General features: G+C 39.5%; 1 protein-coding gene across 1 annotated transcript; it reads right to left on the minus strand.

The window, feature by feature from the left end:
- Positions 1-208: 208 nt before the first annotated feature.
- LOC104607250 (Rubisco methyltransferase family protein) lies at positions 209-15,341 on the minus strand. The gene is made up of 5 exons (XM_010272877.3): positions 14,917-15,341; positions 1,823-1,989; positions 1,410-1,709; positions 914-1,177; positions 209-778 (listed from the first exon to the last, which is right to left on the minus strand). Exons 1-5 carry the CDS (start codon positions 15,293-15,295, stop codon positions 404-406), a joined length of 1,485 nt encoding a protein of 494 aa, XP_010271179.1. The 5' UTR covers positions 15,296-15,341; the 3' UTR covers positions 209-403.
- Positions 15,342-18,361: the final 3,020 nt, after the last annotated feature.

Below are 18,361 nucleotides of genomic sequence, written 5' to 3' on the forward strand. Positions count from 1 at the left end.
TGATATGATATTTGAACCATGGATTTGGGAATTCCCTCTTCTTGCCAAGGCATAGGAACGTTAGGCAGTAAATTTTATTGTTATTGGTGTACATTCCATAATGGCCCCAAGTCAAACCTGCCACTTGGGAGGGGAGAAAGGGCCATTTTTGGATATGGCCGTCCCAATTCATGAATCCTATTTAATCAAAATGCATCTTGCCAGCATATACTCTCAACAAAATAGCAGCTATTATTAACCCAAATGTGAAATTGAAATACCATAAGTAAAATATTAATGATTATTAGCTATGCCAGCCAAAATTTTCTGAAACATATCAACAATGAAGTAATTGTATGCTGGGGAAATGGAATAAAATAGAATGTAGCCAGAGTTGTAGAAAACTATGTCTATCTCAAGAATATCAACCCTGGGCTATGGCTGTTTCCTTGGACAACAGTATCTTCACCCGCCGGGTCAGGTCTCTCATCACATCTATGATCACAGATTTCTTCTGGACCCGGAATTGGATAGCCAATTCAGTTGGGCCAGAGGCACCTTTCAGCAATGATTCGTCCTCCATTATTTTGGTTGGGAAATGCCCTAGTGCAATCACACATAAAGCAATAACAGTGCGAAGAGCGGCTACTTCATTTGATATCCCAAGTGGGGCTTCTGCTGTTAACGACTTCAGTGTACTCAGATCGTGCTTCTGTACTGTTTCCATGTCATTCGCAAGGAGTACTCTTAAGGCAGCTAATAAGCGGCCCTCCACTAATTCAGTCCCCCCTAAGCTTACCTGTGAACCCCCTCCCCCAAAAAGAAACAAAAAAAAAACAATAAAGAGGAAAACAGTAAGTCAATCTCTTCAAGAATATGAGGTCAGTCTCTTGGAAATCTGAATGAAAACAACAAAAGTCGGGAGTAAAGCAACCTTGAGAAGGGCATCTTCGCCTTGTAAATTCAGCTGAGCTAGAATTTGTTGCTGCCATTGGGTAGGTGAAGAGAAGTTAGGGGATGAAACCCCAGCAGCCATGCTTGCTGCATCTAAAAGAGCTCCATCATACCTGAGCTCAATACAGTCATAGGGGTTTGATAGGATCACAAATCCATAATCTAGAAGAAAAAGGTCATTGTTCAAGCAACCATAATCAAGAAGTATTGTGTCATCTCGTTTGATGTGTGCTTCCGCTACAACCTGGTCCAGGCAGAGCAAACGAACTCAATTGATATGTAGGATAAAAAAAAAAAAGAAAAAATAAAATAGAAGAATAAAATAGAAAAGAACATGGTTAAGTTTCCCTCAAAAAAAAATAAAATAGAACATAGGAAAAAAAAGGCAAAGGCAAGAAATTACATTTAAACTCAAAAAAAAAAAAAGAACATGGTGATTAGACAAATTTTAAACACATGCAAAAAAGAAAACCTGCCTTCACTAACATGTTGGAGTTCCTTATATTTTTTTCCTGTACAATCTGAGCATTTGGATTGAAGCTATGGTTGCACATGTCAATGAGAGGAAGCATCATTGGGATATCAGCATGGGTTCCATCTGGGATCTGTTCACCATGTAAACGGAATGCCCGAGAAGATACTGCTGACATGGCCCAGCCAAGTGAAGATGCATCTATATTTTGGCCCCCAAAAGGATGATCCTCTGGTCTCACGTTCTCAAGTGCATCTTTCATTGCTCTCTCAAAATCAAGAAGAAACCGACATCTCTTATTTACCTGGTGAAAAAAGTTAAAATCATTCCATATATTAACTTTCCAAGTTTCCATTGCATTAATTTGAAATAAATTTATTCAGGAGAAAGGACATTTAAGGTCATCAATTCCAATACCTGGTAAAGAAGAGGAGCATACTGCAGGTTCTTTATGTCATCCCCAGGAAAGAAAATGGGTACACTGTAAGTTTCAGGAAGATTGCTGATGTATGGCCACCAGAAGGAACCAACCTTAGCTCTTTCTTGAAGAAGCTTCAAGCCCAATCTCATTGCCCACAGTTCCTCTGCGACATACTCCTTATATTGAAAACTCATACTAGCCTAGTTTGCAAAAGTAAAAGTCACCACCCTATCCTGAGGAAAGGGGAAATAGCATGTTTTCTATACAATACCTGGGACTTTCTGTTTTCAAAGCACTGTACACATTTCTAGTAGGAAAGGGGAGAAAAGCCAATTGCATTCCTCTTTAATAAGTTCTGATTTCACTATATAAACTATTGGTGCTAATATATACACTAGAGGAGGATACATGCAATACTGCATTAAAGGAAGTGAGAGTATGGCCCCCTTTAGGTGGATATACATCCAGCAGTGGTCCCTGATCTTCTAAATATCCAATTCATCCAAAGTTATGATTATGAACACCAAAACTACAATCACTGGCCCCATGTCAAAGAACCCTAGGATGTAGTTTTGGATGAACTTCTCACCATCAACCACTAATTTCTCAAAATATGTCCTCTACAAAATATGTATCATGTGGGTTTAGGAGATGTCAGATTATGTCACTTAGATGTGCCTCTCTTGTTTGGAAGGTGACCTATAGTAAAATTAGTAAATATGGCTTGCTACATAAACCCCAATGCCTGTACAATGTGCCTTAGAGATGGGGAGTTCGCCAACCACCACTTAAATTGATACAAACCAGTAAGATTTGGCACTTCTTCCTCGACTTGGTGGATTGTGAAAGGGTAGCCACAGACAATTTTACTGACATAAGTCTGGGTATGAACTCTACATTTTTAGCACTGATCCCAAACAAGAACAATGCCAACCAGCTAGGGGATTTCAGACCAATAAGTCTAGTCACCAGTATTTACAAGGTGATAGCAAAGGTGTTGTTTCTGAGGATTAAGAAGGTGATCCCCCCACTACTATATCAGTCTCAAGGGGCCTTTGTACAGGATAGACAGATTATTGATCAAATCTTAATTGCCAATAAATGTGTGGAGACTCAAAAGAGACTACAGAGGAAAGAAGTGTCTATCAAACTGGATTTGGAAAAAGCCTATGATTTGGTGGATTGGAACTTCTTGATTGATATTATGAGGTGTAGCTTGGGAAATTTGTGGTGTAAATGGATCAAGGGCTGCTTACAAACTAGTCACTACTCAGTCATAGTTAATGGGACGGTGTATGATTTCTTTAAGGGATTCCATGGGCTTAGGTAGGGTGACCCCCTTTCTCCCTTCCTATTTACTTTGATTGCTGAAGCCCTAAGTAAATTGATTTCGAGAGCAAATTGTCCGTAGCTATTCAGAGGTTGGTCAGTGGGGAGGGATAATGTTTTGGTCACTCACTTGCAGTTTGCAGATGATATTCTGATTTTTTTGTGATGGAGATTGTAGGGAGGGAGTGGAAAATTTAAGGCTAGTTGTGAAACTCTTTAAGAGGACGTCTAATTTGAGGATTAATTGGTCAAAGAGCTTATTGGTTGGAATTCATCAAAAAAAAAAAGAAAACGAGCTTATTGGTTGGAACCAACATTGAAAAGGATGAGTTAAGGTTTCTGGCAAATTCCCCAAGTTGTGAGAAAGGAGAGTGACCATTGAAATACTTAGGCTTACCCCTAGGAGATAACCCTATATCTGCTTGTTTTTTGTCTCCGATGGTGGAAAGAATCGAGAAATGCTTGGCAGGGTGGAAAAGGAACTATATCTTGTTGGGGTGGGGTGGGGTGGTGGGAGAATAACTCTTATTAAATCTACCCTAGCAAATCTTCTAGTGTACTCATAGTTGTCTAGGCGACAAGGCGCCCTTGGAGGCTCGCCTCGCCCAATCGCTAGGTACTTTTGTGCACTATGTTATAAAATACTTTTATATTTTTTATTTTTTGACATTATAATTATAAAATAGGCATTGTTAAACTAGAATACTCATTTTATGTGTTTATGTACTAATTTCTTTTTATTATTTTCTTATTTGTTAGGGTTTAATCAACACAAACATTGCTAACTGCTGTATTGAACCCATGGTTCAAAGTATTGATACACCTCTGTGTATCGGCAGAGGTGTATCAGTACTTATAATGATAGTCCCCCTATTTTTTTATTTCTTTGGTTTTCAATTTCATTTTTAAATATATATATTATTTTAAAAAATGGGTTCCCGAAAACACCTGTAAACATGTTTATTGGGGCACCAAAGATACAATACAATACACCCAATACAAAGCATATCGTATTGAAGTTTTGATCCTTGATTGAATCCTCAAAGATTTCAAAACTCGAACCAATTAGCAAGGGAAGAACTTAAAATTTTGTCTAATCAACACATTTTCTTCTTACAGATCATCTTCTTCTTCCACCTTTTCTTTTCTTCTTTACCTATAACAGAAGTAGGGGTACAGCCCCTATATTTTTTTAATTTTCTTTCCTTTGTTCCTTTTCTTCTCATAAAATGTTGATTTTCTAAACTTAAAACATGAAATTTATACTTCTCTTATGAAAATTATGGATAATTATTAAGGAAAGATGGTTATGGAACCTATGGAACCATATACACTTATAGGATATATGGTTTAACTTAAAAAAAATCCATCGCCTAGGCGACTAGGCAACAAGGCGCCCCCCTGTCGCCTAGCCTCGCCTTGGCGCCTTAAAAACTATGAGTGTACTACATGCCAATGTTCAGGATGCTGCCAGGGGGAAAAAAAAAGAAAGATCATTTGGTTAGATGGAAAAAAGTGGTGAAATTGAAGGAAGAAGGGGGTTTGGGAATTGGTAATGTTAGGTTGAAGAATCAGGCATTGCTTAGCAAATGGCTTTGGAGGTTTCTAAACGAAAATGAGAAATTATGGCACAAAGTTGTTGCAAGCATTCATGGCATGTCGAGAAACGGATGGGATGTTGGATGTCTCCGTAGAGCTACCTTGGCTGCTCCGTGGAATGTCATCCATGATTTTCTCCCTACTTTCTTAAATCATATCAGGTATGACTTGTCTTCTGGTAGTAAAATCAGATTTTGAGAGGATGCGTGGATTGGGGATACCCCTTTGGGTGAGAAATTTCCTTCTCTTTTTGATCTTTCTAGGTTCAAGGGTAGGCCAATTTCAGATTTTCTAAGCCAACATTCTCACCTTCTAGGGTTGAATTGGAACTTTGGCTTTAACAAGAACCATAGAGAGTCTGAACTTCTTGCAGTGTTCAAGCTGTTAGGCTTGCTGAATTCAATGTTCTTGGGAAAAGGTGGGTCAGATTCTACAATTTGGGGTCCTAATTCTGACGGGCCGTTTTCTTGTAAATCCTTTCCACACTCGATTGCCACCTCCTCCTTTCATCCTTTCCCAGTCAAAGAAATTTGGTGCTCTCTCATCCCCCCTAAAATCAGTGCTTTTTGCTGGGAAGTATTTCATGATTGTATTAATACCTATGTTGTACTTCAAAGAAAAAGACCAAATTGGTGTTTGTCCCCCAACTGGTGTGTCCTGTGTAAGTTGAATGGTGAGACCGCTTTCCACCTTATAATATCTTGTCCTTCTGTCAATTTTATTAGGAATTGGTTTGCTTCCCTTTTTGGGTACAGGTGGTCTTCTCCTGACAGATTGGAGGGTTTATACAACCCTATTACTGGCACTAAAAGGAGGGGTAGGATCCTGTGGAAATGTACTAGAGCAGCACTACTTTGGACTGTTTGGGAGGAAAGAAATGCAAGAATATTTGAAGGAAAAGAAAAATGCAAGGAAGCCTTGGTCGAAACAATAACATTGAAGGTGGCACATTGGGCAAAAAACTTGAAGTTGTTTTTAGGTTTTAAGGTCGAAGACTTTTTTAGGGTTTGGAGACTTATTGCTGCCTCATAATGTACAAGACAGCAATTTTTTGAGGCATGGTCTCCTCCAACAGATGGCTGGAAGAAGCTGAACTTTGATGGGAATTGTGTGGGTAATCCAGGCCCCTCAGGGGGCCATTAGAGATGAAAATGGAAACATCATTGCTCTGTACTTTGGTCCTGTGGAGTAAGGTGGTGTGGCAAGGGCAGAGTTTCTAGCTGCAGCATATGGGGTTGAGAAGGCTAAAGAGTTGGGTATTAATAGATTGATCATCGAGGGAGACTCAGAAACTATGATAAAATGGTTGCAAAAGGGAGGAGTGACACGGCAACTGAAGAATGAATTCCGAAGATTTAAATGGTTGTCAAGGGACATGTCAATCCAGGTGGGATGGGTGAGGAGATCTGCCGACAGTTTGGCAGATAACTTAACAAAGCAAGGGGTTCAAAGAACACGTATGTTTTGGGCACATTTGTAATTCTGTCTTGGGTCAGCTTACTAAAGCTGGTTTCTTTCACAACTTCTTTTTGTATCCGCATTTATTTTTATAATTAATGAAACCATTTCAGAGTTATTGATAAAAAAAAAAGGTTTATTTAAGCATCATTTAAGAGGTAATGTGGACAATATGGGGAGAGAAAGAGGTATATCTTTGAAAACAAGTTCTAATTTGAGGTTTTTAAGGGGAAGAGGCATCTCTCTTCTAAACTTCTGGGTGACACTTAAAGACCAAGAGACTGACATGTAAATGATCAGCTACATTTTTTTTTTTTTTTGATCAATAACACTTTCATTAATCATCAGTAGAAAATTTACAGGAGGAAGATAAACACACTTATCTTCCAAGAGTCACTAAGAGCCTCATAAAAGAAAGAAAAAAGAAGAAAAAGAGAAAAGAATACACTAAAGTTACATCTTAGCCCAAAACAGTGAATCCCTTTCTGCCCCTTGTTTAGCTAAACCGTCAGCTAGGGAATTAGCCGATCTTTTAACCCAACATGTCTTAACTTCCATCTCCCGGACCAGCCACATAAATTTCCTCCTCTCATTGTTATACTTCCATAACCCATTTTGATCTTTAGACAGCCATCCTATCACCACCTCTGAATCCCCTTCAATTATGAGTTTCTTGATGTTCAACTCCTTAGATTTTCGGACTCCCTCCATAACTGCAAGGATCTCAGCTCTAAGGGAGTCACCCACTCCAATTGGGCCTGAGAACATGGCAGAGATGACCCCATTTTCGTCCCTAAAAACACCTCCAATCCCCGATTGCCCCGGATTTCCCCTACTGTATCCATCAACGTTTAATTTCAAGAATCCTCTAGGTGGGGGAGTCCAAACCACTTTCATTACTGACTTGGTCTGTGTGCAATTTGCAATTTCACCCCACTTCCTCAACATATCATCCACAGTGTAATCTGTGAATAGTTTCAAATATTTCAGCCACTGTATTGCCCTAATATGTATGATACCCTTCAGATCTGCTGCTCCTCTTTGGATTTCTGAGAATATCCTGGAGTTTCTTTCCTCCCACAATGTCCAACATACTGCAGCCCTTAGTCCTCTCCACATTATCCTTCCCCTTTTTATCCGCCACCTGAAAAAGGTGGGGGAGAAAAGGCCCTGCAAGTCTGATGGGGGATTCCAACTGCATCCAAATAAGGAGGAAGCCCAATCCCAAATTGACCTCGCAAAGTGGCAAGACACCAGTAGGTGAAAACCAGTCTCCCCATCCGCTTTACATAGAACACACCACTGAGGTGACAAACAAGTATTGGGTCTCTTCTTTTGGAGTAGATCACCAGTGTTAATTCTTTCCAGATAGGCTTCCCAACAAAAACTACCAACCCTAGGAGGTATTGCTTTGCACCAAACCTCACCAACAGGGAAAGGGGGGAAGGTAGGACTAGTCGACTGACTTAAGACTTTGAAGAACGAGGCACAAGAGAAGATGCCATTGGGGGTAGGTGTCCAAATTCTAGAGTCCTCCCTAGTGGGGTCTAAGACAACATTATCAAGAAGTGCAATAAGGCTCAAAATATTGTCAAGGTCTAAGTCCCTCAAATCCCTTCTTAAACCCAAGTTCCACCCAATCCCAGAAGTGGAAGAGGACGGGGTGATGAAAGACGAGATCGGCTCATTTTTCAAATCAGATAGAGCATACAAAAAAGGAAATTGATCCTTTAAAGGGGCGCTCCCCACCCAGGTTTGTTCCCAAAATTTTATGGAATTACCGGAATTCAAGTCATACCTGATATTAGGGAAGAAAACTGGTAGCAGGTCATGAATGGCTTTCCAAGGAGAGTTGCTTGTAGTCCTAGCTCTGATTCCAGCGTCCCATCCATTGTCCTCCAGCCCATGTATACTTGCCACTATTTTAGCCCATAGCTTCTCCTTCTCCATAAGGAACCTCCACAACCACTTCCCCAACAGAGTCATATTCCTTCTCCCGATACTCCCAAGCCCCACACCACCACAAGACTTACTCCTACACACTATCTCCCAGCTAACTCTGTGATCCCTCTTCTCCTCTCCTGGCTCCCACAGGAAATCTCTCATAAACTTCTCTAATCCGTTAGCGACCTTCACTGGGATTTTAAACACCGATAGGAAAAAGATGGGTAAGTTAGCAAGCGTGGCCTTAATTAGTGTAATTCTTCCACCGAGAGAGAGGTAGTTCTTTTTCCAGGATACCAGTCTTTTTTCAAACCTTTCCACCACCGGGTTCCAAAAGCTCTCTCGCATGGGATTATCACCTAATGGCAACCCTAAGTAGTTCAACGGCCACCCCGAAACTTCACACCCCAACAGTTCAGCACTCTCCCTTAGCTCTCCCTCCTCCAGGTTCACCCCCACTATACAACTTTTCCCGAGGTTAACCTTCAAGTTAGACATTTGCTCAAACAGTTGTATCACCAACTTCAAGTTCCTGATCAAGCTCACATTACCGCCTTCACAAAATAGAATTGTGTCATCAGCAAACTGTAGGTGAGTGATGGGGTTTCCACCCTCCCAACTCTCCAGCCTCTAATGAGCCCCCTATCATCTGCTCTGTGGATCAGTTTCCCCAGAACCTCCGCAATTAGAATGAACAAGAAAGGAGACAGGGGGTCTCCTTGTCTTATACCCCTACTGGCTGGAAAGAAATCTACCACTGTCCCATTCACTAGTACTGAATAATGACAACTCCTGACACAACCCATGATCCACTTGCACCATCTAGCCCCAAACCCAAATTTAGTCAAAACTCTCCTCAAGAAATCCCAGTCCACCAAGTCATAAGCCTTTTCCAAGTCCAACTTACAAACCACTCCCTTCTTCTTATCCCTCTTAAAGTTCTCCACACTCTCATTAGCAATTAAAATCTGATCAATAATTTGTCTCCCACTCACAAATGCTCCTTGATAGTGTGCAATGATATCGGGCAATACCTTCTTCAACCTCATAGACAACACTTTTGCAATGATCTTATACAAGCTATTAACCAGGCTAATTGGCCTAAAATCCTTCGGGTGGGATGCATTTTTCTTTTTTGGAATTAAAGCTATAAATGTAGAGTTCACACCCGGATTGATAATTCCTCTCCTGAAAAACTCCTCAAACACCCGCAAGAGATCATCTTTCACGATATCCCAACAATCCTGATAAAAAGCCATTGTGAACCCATCCGGCCCTGGAGCTGTTGTTCTATCCATAGAAAGCACAGCCTCCTTGATCTCTTCTAGAGTAAAGCTTCTTTACAGCCTTCTCCTGTTCTCCACCCCTACATCTGGCCAGTCCAGACCTTCTACCCACACCCTTCTGCTTACATGCCTTCTTAGAATAGATTTGAAGTGCTCCACATAGGCCCTGGCAATCTCCTCTTGTTGCACTAACTCGACTCCATCTACTACCAATTTGGAGATAAAGTTCTTCCTTCTCCTACCATCTGCTAGAGAATGGAAATACCTAGTGTTTCTGTCTCCCTCTTGCAACCACTTACATCGAGATTTTTGCCTCCAACTAATTTCCTCCTTGTGCAGACAATCCTCTAGCTGTCTTCTCAAATCTCTCCTGAGATCATTGTCTTCCTCTCTTCCTCTCCAAATTCTCCCCTTTCTTCTTTAGAGTCAAGGCTCTCAATCTTATCCATCAAATCTCCCTTTCTTTCTTCTATCCTCCCAAACTCCATCAAGTTCCACTCCTTGATTCTTGCTTTCAAGAATTGTAGTTTCTTATGAAATCTCATCCCCTCCCAATCCACCAATGGGTTACATTCATGCCACCATTCCCTCACTTTGTTAGTAAACCCTGGATGACGTAACCACATATTTTCAAATCTAAAGGGGGTAGGACCTCCACACCTTCTTTCCTCCTTACATAATACTATGGGCCAGTGATCTGAGGTCACCCTTGGGAGAGCTCTAGAAGCCAAGGTTCCCCAATGTTTTTCCCAATCTAAAGAGAACAGGAATCTATCCAGTTTAGAGCAAATGGGTCTAGATTGGAGGTTTGACCATGTAAACGTCTTATGGGCTAGGGGAATCTCTTTAAGCTCAAAGGCATCCACAAAACTATTAAACTTCCTCATGCTTTTTGTCACCCTCTGGTTAACCTTATTGGACTCCTCCGAGAATCTGATCACATTGAAATCCCCACCCATGCACCACGGCCCATCCCACAACCCTCTAACATCCGCCAGTTCCTCCCACAACTCCTCTCTCTCTCTATAGTCATTCGGTCCGTAAACATTTGTGAGCACCCATGTATAGTCATCCTCTTGCTGCTTAAACTTCAGAGACACCGAGTACTTTATAAGGCACAAGCACACAGACAACATTAAGACAAAGGCCAACCAGTAATTTATAAGGCACAAGCACACAGACAAGGTGCATTTCAAGGTATGCACCTCAAATAAGCCCGGGCGCAGCCCCTTGTAAAGGGCCACACCTAGTGTGCCTAAGCATGTATCTGTGCACCTTGTGCCTCAGCCCAAGTGTACACTTTTTTAAAAGCGATTTTTTTGTCATATTTTTTGTTGATTCACATTCTTGTAATGGTTTACCAACTTCTAAATTACCTTTTAATATTGTTAGTAGATTAGTAATGGCTTACTAACTTTGAATTAAAAAAAAAAATAAGTTTTCTCACTGGAATTGAGCAACTCCCCCTCTCTCTTTTAAAAATAACTAAGAGTATATATATTAGAGATCAAAGATCAGAGTAGCAGGGCACATGAGATGATGAAGCTCTACATAGGTACTACACAGGTAAAGAGCTTTCACTATACAAAAACTCATTGTGAACATCTGTTTTTGCTAATTCATCAGCCATTGAATTTAACTCCCTAAGAATCCAATTAATTTTTACATTCATCAGGCCTATAATATCTCTAGCCTCAACCAAATACTGTTTTCTCATAGACTTTTTGTTTTTTTTTTTTTTTGATGAATCAGACTTTTGTTTTCACCATAAAAAAGCTCCCCCCCCTTGCTAGTCTTTTCTCATCCTTATTAATATAGGACACTCTTCATAAATAACATTTGGTTCCTAATCCTATTTTTTTTATCAACAACAGATTCCTAATCCTAAAATATAATGAACTGCAACTAAAATCACAAAACATCTCCTTATATACAGACAAAAATTTAGAACCCTCACATGGACTTGGGCTTGCCTCAAGGGGCCTTTACAAAGGTGGAGCGCCAATCTTGTAAAATTAGGAATGCCAGATGTCTCACATCAAATTAGTTACCTGATGTAATGCAATTGGGAGAGAAATAAATAGATTGAAAGTTTAACATGCTTGAACTGTTGAGTGCTTAGATATGTTTTATATGTTATGTTTGATTTTATTTTTACAGCCGTTTTGCATATGTTTTATACATTATATTTATGTATTTTAATTTGAGCCAATAGGATATTTTTGGTAGTACATAAAAAAGAAAATTTTATTAATAATAAAGAAGGTACATCTAGAAGGCGATGTTAGTGCTGATTTTTGAAAGAATGTCAAATCTTAAAGTGAATTGGGACAAAAGTTGCCTTGTGGGATTGAACATGGAGGATAGACAAGTGTATAAAGGGGCTGAGTTGTTGAATTGTAGGGTGGATCAATTGCCGTTGAATTATTCGGGTCTACCATTGGGGGACAATCCAAGGAGAAGCCAGTTTTGGAACCTAGTAGCTGAGAGATTCTCCAAAAGAGATTAGCAATCAAGTTGAAAAATTGATGAGAGACTTCTTGTGGGAGCCAAGGGAAGAGAAAAAGGACCATAGAGTTAGTTGGCAGGTGGTTAGAAGAAGTAAGAAGTTTGGTGGGTTAGGGATAGGGAATATTTAGGAAAAGAATGAGGCTCTTCTAGCTAAATGACTTTGGAGGATGCCAAAATGACAGGGACAAACTATGGGTGAAGGTGATTATCTGTATCCGTGGAAGTCTATCCATGGGTAGGGCCACAAGAGCTTCTCCTTGGAAGTCTATCCATGCCACCCTTCCTTCTTTCTTGCCACTTGTCAGGAATTATCCATGTTCCGGTAATCTTGTTAAATTCTAGGAACATCCTTGGTTGGATAACATAACTCTCGAAGAACAATTTCCTTTAATTTATGCTTTATGCAACTAGAAGGATGAACCTATTGCTTCATTTCTGACTACTTCCAATTCTTCTTCTAGATTTGCTTGGGATTTGGGTCTAAGAAGAGGCCTTAAAGACACTGAGGTCAACAGTGCTCTTACTTTGATTCAAAGTCTTGAGAATGTGTTCTTAGACCCTTCAAGAAGTGATGGAAAATTCTGGACCCTTTCCCCATCGGGTATCTTTACTTGTCTTCCTTCTTTGAGTCTCTAACCGAATCAAGGGATAACCAAGGTCAACCTTTCCTAAGTAATGAGGTTTGGAGTAAGCCTATTCCGCCTAGGAATGGGGGCTTTTGTTGGGAAGTGATCCTTGGTAGGATCAATACATGTGATTTGCTCCAAAGAAAAAGACCTAATCGGTGCTTATCTCCTCACTGGTGTCTTCTCTGTAAGGCTAATGGGGAGTCTTCTCATCACTTATTAATCTCCTATCCTTTTGTATCTTCAATTTGGGAATGGCTTTTATCCTTGTTCAGGTACAGGTGGAATCCCCCACCAAGCGTACAATGTTTGTTAAATCCTACTTTTGTTAGTTGGCAGAAAAGAAGGGGCCCGATTTTATGGAGGTGTATGAGAGATGTTGTGTGTTGGGACTATATGGGAAGAAAGAAATCATAAACTATTTCATGTCAAGGAAAGAGGTAGGGAAGTCCTAATTGAAGAAATCTTTGAAGCAATTTCATCTAGGGCAATTTACAAATAGGTCTCCTTTTCAAATAGGTTTCCAATAGGCTACTTTTTATATTCAAGTTTTATTTTAACACTTGATATCTCCATCTAAATAAGACACAAGGTTTATGTCTATTTGGATAAACAATCCCCCAATCTCTCCTAATTGCTCAAGTTTTTAGATGGAATATCTTTAGTTTTCTTCAAAAGTTGCCTTTTAAGCATTTTTTATGTATCTTTGATTTTTTTTTTTAGTTTCTTTTGCATTTTCATGGTGACTTGGGGGATACCCCTTGGTGGTAAGTGAATCCATGTTTTGGTTTTACAAATCTAATTATTTTAAATCACGTCGTCCGTCCACTATGTTTACTACAATATTTCGATATTTTGAGTCACTTTGTTTTCAAATTTATATTATGGATAATGATGATATTTGGACATCCATTACCAATTGATGATTAGTTTTATGCCCATAAGTGAAATGAAAAGCCTCATGAGACCAAAAATATTACTTCACTTCCTTTGTTCCTATTTCCTTATGTAGGTCCAACAAGACCAAGTTCCTACAGTCCTATATGTTTTCATCTCTTTTAGTTTTTTTCTACTGAAGGCACAATATTAAGTTAGAGAGTACCACCTTAGGGTGGGCAGCCCAAGGGTGCCAGTCTAACACCTTCTCTTAGATGCAATTAGTGTTCCCTTGCCTAGAATTCATTTTCATACACCCTAGTAAAATCAAAATTTCCATTTCTTTACAGTAACCAACTACACCTGGCACCTTTTAGTTTCCCTTTAGGGAAGCAAAGTTTTTATTTATTTATTTTTGATAGGTGAAGCAAAACTTTTATCTCTCTTTTGATGTAAAATCACTAAGCTACACTTTATATATACCTTTTTGTTCAGATCTAATATAATATAATGCCTTCTTTTCCTGTTACCCAAACACCTCTACAAAGGTGTTGCTTCATGTTGGATACTTCAAATTCCAGTTTACAATCTGTATCTAATACATTGTCCAGCCCTGTCTTTATCATATCTGGTTCACATATCTTTCTTTCAACAAAAATGTCATTATGAATTTCATGACATCCATGCAGAACAGTGAAGACCTATAAATTTGTAGTTCAAAAGTGATACATAGGTTGACTTCCTAACCAATACAACAATCTTTGCAAATTTAAGGGGTGGGGGGCGGAAATGATGCCCACCTTATGGGTTTGAGTAAGAAAGTAGAGAACCAGGGAGGACAACCGGTGACAAGATACTCTTTTTGGATGATAATATCAAAAAAATAAGAGAGTCACCAATGTGGCTCCTCAAAGTTCTAATCTTTTGAAGACCCATAATTTTCAGTACACAAGGTGATATTCAGGTTGATGTCCTCATCAATACAACCAAGTTTTCAAATGTAAGTGATGCCTATGTTACAGATTCGATGTGAAAGTAGTGTACCAAGGAGAACAAATAGTGACAAGATACTGTTTATGGATTTAAATATCAGACAAGTGACAGTCTCTACATGTGACTTTAGAAAAATGGTTGTTACATCAAATTTTATCACACTGTTGAATGCTAACTGCTAACAATCAACACGAAGCAAAGTTCCTTTAGAAAGATGTGATGGCTACAGTTGGATCCTTACTACGCTTTAAAATATAGAGGCAACTTACACAATAAACATTTTTTTTCGAAATCCAATATACATATTAAAGATATCTCCCAAAAGAATTCACTATTTCACAGAAAAAAAAAGGTCACTTGCAGTCCCTAAGAACAATACCCATAAAGAAAACTTTATGGTAATGTATATATGTATGTATACAGGAAACTAAAAGAAGAAAAATTAAGTAGAAAAGGGAAAGCGCATACCAGGAACTTGTCGAGCTAACTGGATTAGAACAGACTCAATACCATCCCCATCCTCAGAGTCCAGCGACCGAAAGCGCAGCGGCAAATGACTAGGAAGTGCGATTAGATCAGACCCTTTTGGAATCTCTTCAGAAGCCACTAAACCGAGTCCATAGGAGTCTCCAGCTGCTATCTTCAACCCATGGTGAACGAAACCCCCTTCCTGCCTGACCCATTTGACCAAGTCAGGTGGGTGGGGAACCAATCGTGCAGGATGACAGGCAGTGGAGGCGGAGGCGGAGGCGCAGGTGAGAGGGCGGAAGTGAGTTAAAGAGGTGGTTGACGAGCTTATGAGATCTCTGGTCGCCGTTAACACCTTGGACGCACCCAAGTTCACCATTTTTTTCTCAGTAGCGGCACTGAAGCCTGGACTGACCGTAATGGATAAAAGTGAGGGATGATGTCTTGTTTGGTCTTTTTGGAAAAATATTTGGGCCTCCTGGGCCGTCAAAACATGAGGACACTTGGCCCAAAGCAAATCCAAAATCCAAAGCCTTTTGTGACCTGCTTCATCGCTCATAGGTCTTACAACCAACCCATAACTGTCCGTCCATTTCGGGCCCAATAACAGTTATGGACCCATGGACCCACCAACCAATCACCAACACGTTGAATCTGCCTTCCACCTTTCACCTTCGATTCTTTTTCTTTGTCTTCGAACAGATCTGACGTGTTTGATTGGGGTGTACAAGCAACAATTACACGTCTTGTTTCCAGCAAATGGACAGGACCGTGAATCAATCAATAATCATGAACCAATTTCACATTTTCACTGCACTCCAATCTTAATGATTTGTGAAGTTGTGGACAAAAGAAAGCTTATTGTCCGTTTGGAGTGGGTGGCTGAAGAACGGTGGCTTCTTGCTTTCCTAGGTGGGCAGGGGGTATTCGAGTCGAATCAAGTCGAATATTTAGCTATTCAGTTTTGTTCGCCGATAAATCATCAGGTTTAAGTTTGATTTAAGCTAGAAATTTGAGTTCAAATTTGGCTCGAGTCAAAAGTTTATAATTCCGAGCTCGATTCTACTTGTTGTATGTATGTGTAAAAGTTCTCACAAACCGAATTTTATTGGACTCGAGCATGACTCAATTAACAAAAGAACCTATATATTAGATTCAAGCTTAGCTTTTAGATTGAGTAGAATCAAGCTTTTCACAAGTCAAGCTAGAAATAGCTCATGACCACTCCTAGGTAGGCCCAATACAAACATCCTTCAAAACTATGTTTAGTGAAAATAGGTGTATCATTCTTGGGCTGGTCCAAAAACCCGACTTAACCTAGCCCACAAATTCAGGCTCAAGCCAATGCTTTTTGGTTTAGGTTGCCCAGCCAAACCTAATAGGGATGACAATGGGATGGATTTGGGGAGGTTTTGTAAATTCTATACCTTCCCGCCTTCTCAAACTTCCCAACCCTAACCCTCCCCAAAACCTGCAATGATTGGATTTTTAAAATATAAATCCTTCCCTCACATGAAAATGCAAATAGCCCTATGCATTCGAGGGTAGGATGGTTAATTCTAAAACCCGCAACTAATTTCTTGGTATTTACTAAATTATTATTATATATAAACAATAAATAAGCAAGATAGCATAAACAAACATCAATTTTTCCAAATATTTTATTGAAACACATAGAAAGTACATAAACTAATAATTATCTTTTACATAAGATTAAAAAACCCATGATCAAATTCACATAATGCATAAGTTCATATGCCTTACAACAACAAAGCTAATGCATAAGCACCCACTACAAAGGGTGAGTGCCTACTGGGTAGAGTAGAAATTGACATCCCTACTCAAAAATTTTAGAGTTGAATTAGGCCCCAATACTTTAGGCCCTATCTGCCTTAATATCATATATTATATACAAGAATATTTATATGGGCAAATTTACTAAACTACCTCTATGGTTTAGGAAATTGACAAACTCTAGCCTTACCGTTTACATATTATCTTGAAGTATTCCTAAGTTTTCTAACAATTGTCATTGTCCTTAAATATTGATATAAAAAGTAAAATGTCAAATTTACCCTCCATTATTTCTCAAATTGTCAAAATAAAACCCAACTAATGAAAAATAAAAAAGTAATTGATACCATTTCCGCTACTGGAAAATTCTTTTCTTTTTCCTCTTATTATTTGGCTACTAATCACACCATCCTCATCCGAGCTCACCACTTCCCAAACACCTCGCACCTCTCCACTCGTTTCTAGCCTTCACATGCCACTGTAAAGAATTCTGAGAGTTGCACATGACCAATCATCATAATTCAGAATTTAGAACCAAACCATTTAAGGTGGTGTTTGGCACCGATGTTGTTGCTCTAGAAAATGGTAACACATCAGTTCCACGTTGGAAAAATCAGTGCTTCAGAAAATGGTAACATGTTTGGAACAATTTTTCCATAAAAAACAGTGCTCTAAACCACGCCTTGGAAATCGAGAAGGCGAGGTTTGAAAAAACACCGAATTTGGTGTTTTCCCAATTTAGAACTTGTTGCTGCCAACAAGGACATGATGTGGTAGTGGCGTGGACTTCCTATAATGAGTAGCAGAGCTGAAAACATATATAGAACACGGGTACCAAACAGAAGGTATTGTTGTTGCCCTAGGAAACATCCTACCTGATAGCAACATTTTCAAACAAAAAAGAAGACACCATTTTCTCAGAAAACGGTGCTTCCAACCCACACATATATATGCAGCATCGATGCCAAACATACACTAAAAGTACCTACACAAAGTCAAAGAAATCCCTTTCTTTTGTTGCTAAAAATATTTAAATATGGAATTGGAAACCATTGGTCAGTTAACTTAAAATGTTAGAAAGATGACAGAGACAATGAGTTAGGTCCAAGAAGAGTGACTCTCACTTATACTTGCTCTCTCTCTTTGGTTTGCAAGACTCCAGATCTCCTGCCCACGAAAACTCTATTCACGTCTACCCACAATACACTACTCCCGTGAATTAGGAATATCTCCCCCTGCGTAATACCATTTAAGATAATGAGATGTTCTTCATGTGTAGTTGCAATGTTATGTAGGTAGATGTGGGCAGAATTTGTGTGGCCAGGAGATCCGGATTCGATTTGCAAACAGTAGTGACCAGTGAGGGAAGCAAAAGAAAAATTCTATCTCCGAACCCTTTTCCTCTTTTTTGCACTATTCTTCTCTGTCTACCTCTTGCATTCATCTTCACAGTTACCAGCCCCATCAGAAGTAGCACCGATGATGTCACCACCACCACCACCACCGGCAATTTTATTCACAAAATCCATGTAAGAAATATCGATCCAGCCACAAACAACATTGAGCAAGACAAGAATAGTAGAATCAAAAGCAAAATTGTTAGCATACCGCATCCACCACCAAAGATTATTCCAAAAGATGACAAATCTCT

Source organism: Nelumbo nucifera, chromosome 3, assembly GCF_055504915.1.
Source record: "Nelumbo nucifera cultivar China Antique chromosome 3, China Antique-T2T, whole genome shotgun sequence".
NCBI classification, from domain to species: domain Eukaryota; kingdom Viridiplantae; phylum Streptophyta; class Magnoliopsida; order Proteales; family Nelumbonaceae; genus Nelumbo; species Nelumbo nucifera.

What these genes read in the sequence shown, in the direction of transcription:
- LOC104607250 (XM_010272877.3), bottom strand. Translation starts at nt 15,295, where the DNA reads ATGGTGAACTTGGGTGCGTCCAAGGTGTTAACGGCGACCAGAGATCTC. An exon ending in GTTAGCTCGACAAGTTCCTG is followed by an intron (nt 1,990 to 14,916) that starts GTATGCGCTTTC and finishes AGTATGTCGCAG; the next exon opens with AGGAACTGTGGGCAATGAGA. An exon ending in ATGCTCCTCTTCTTTACCAG is followed by an intron (nt 1,710 to 1,822) that starts GTATTGGAATTG and finishes TTTTTTCACCAG; the next exon opens with GTAAATAAGAGATGTCGGTT.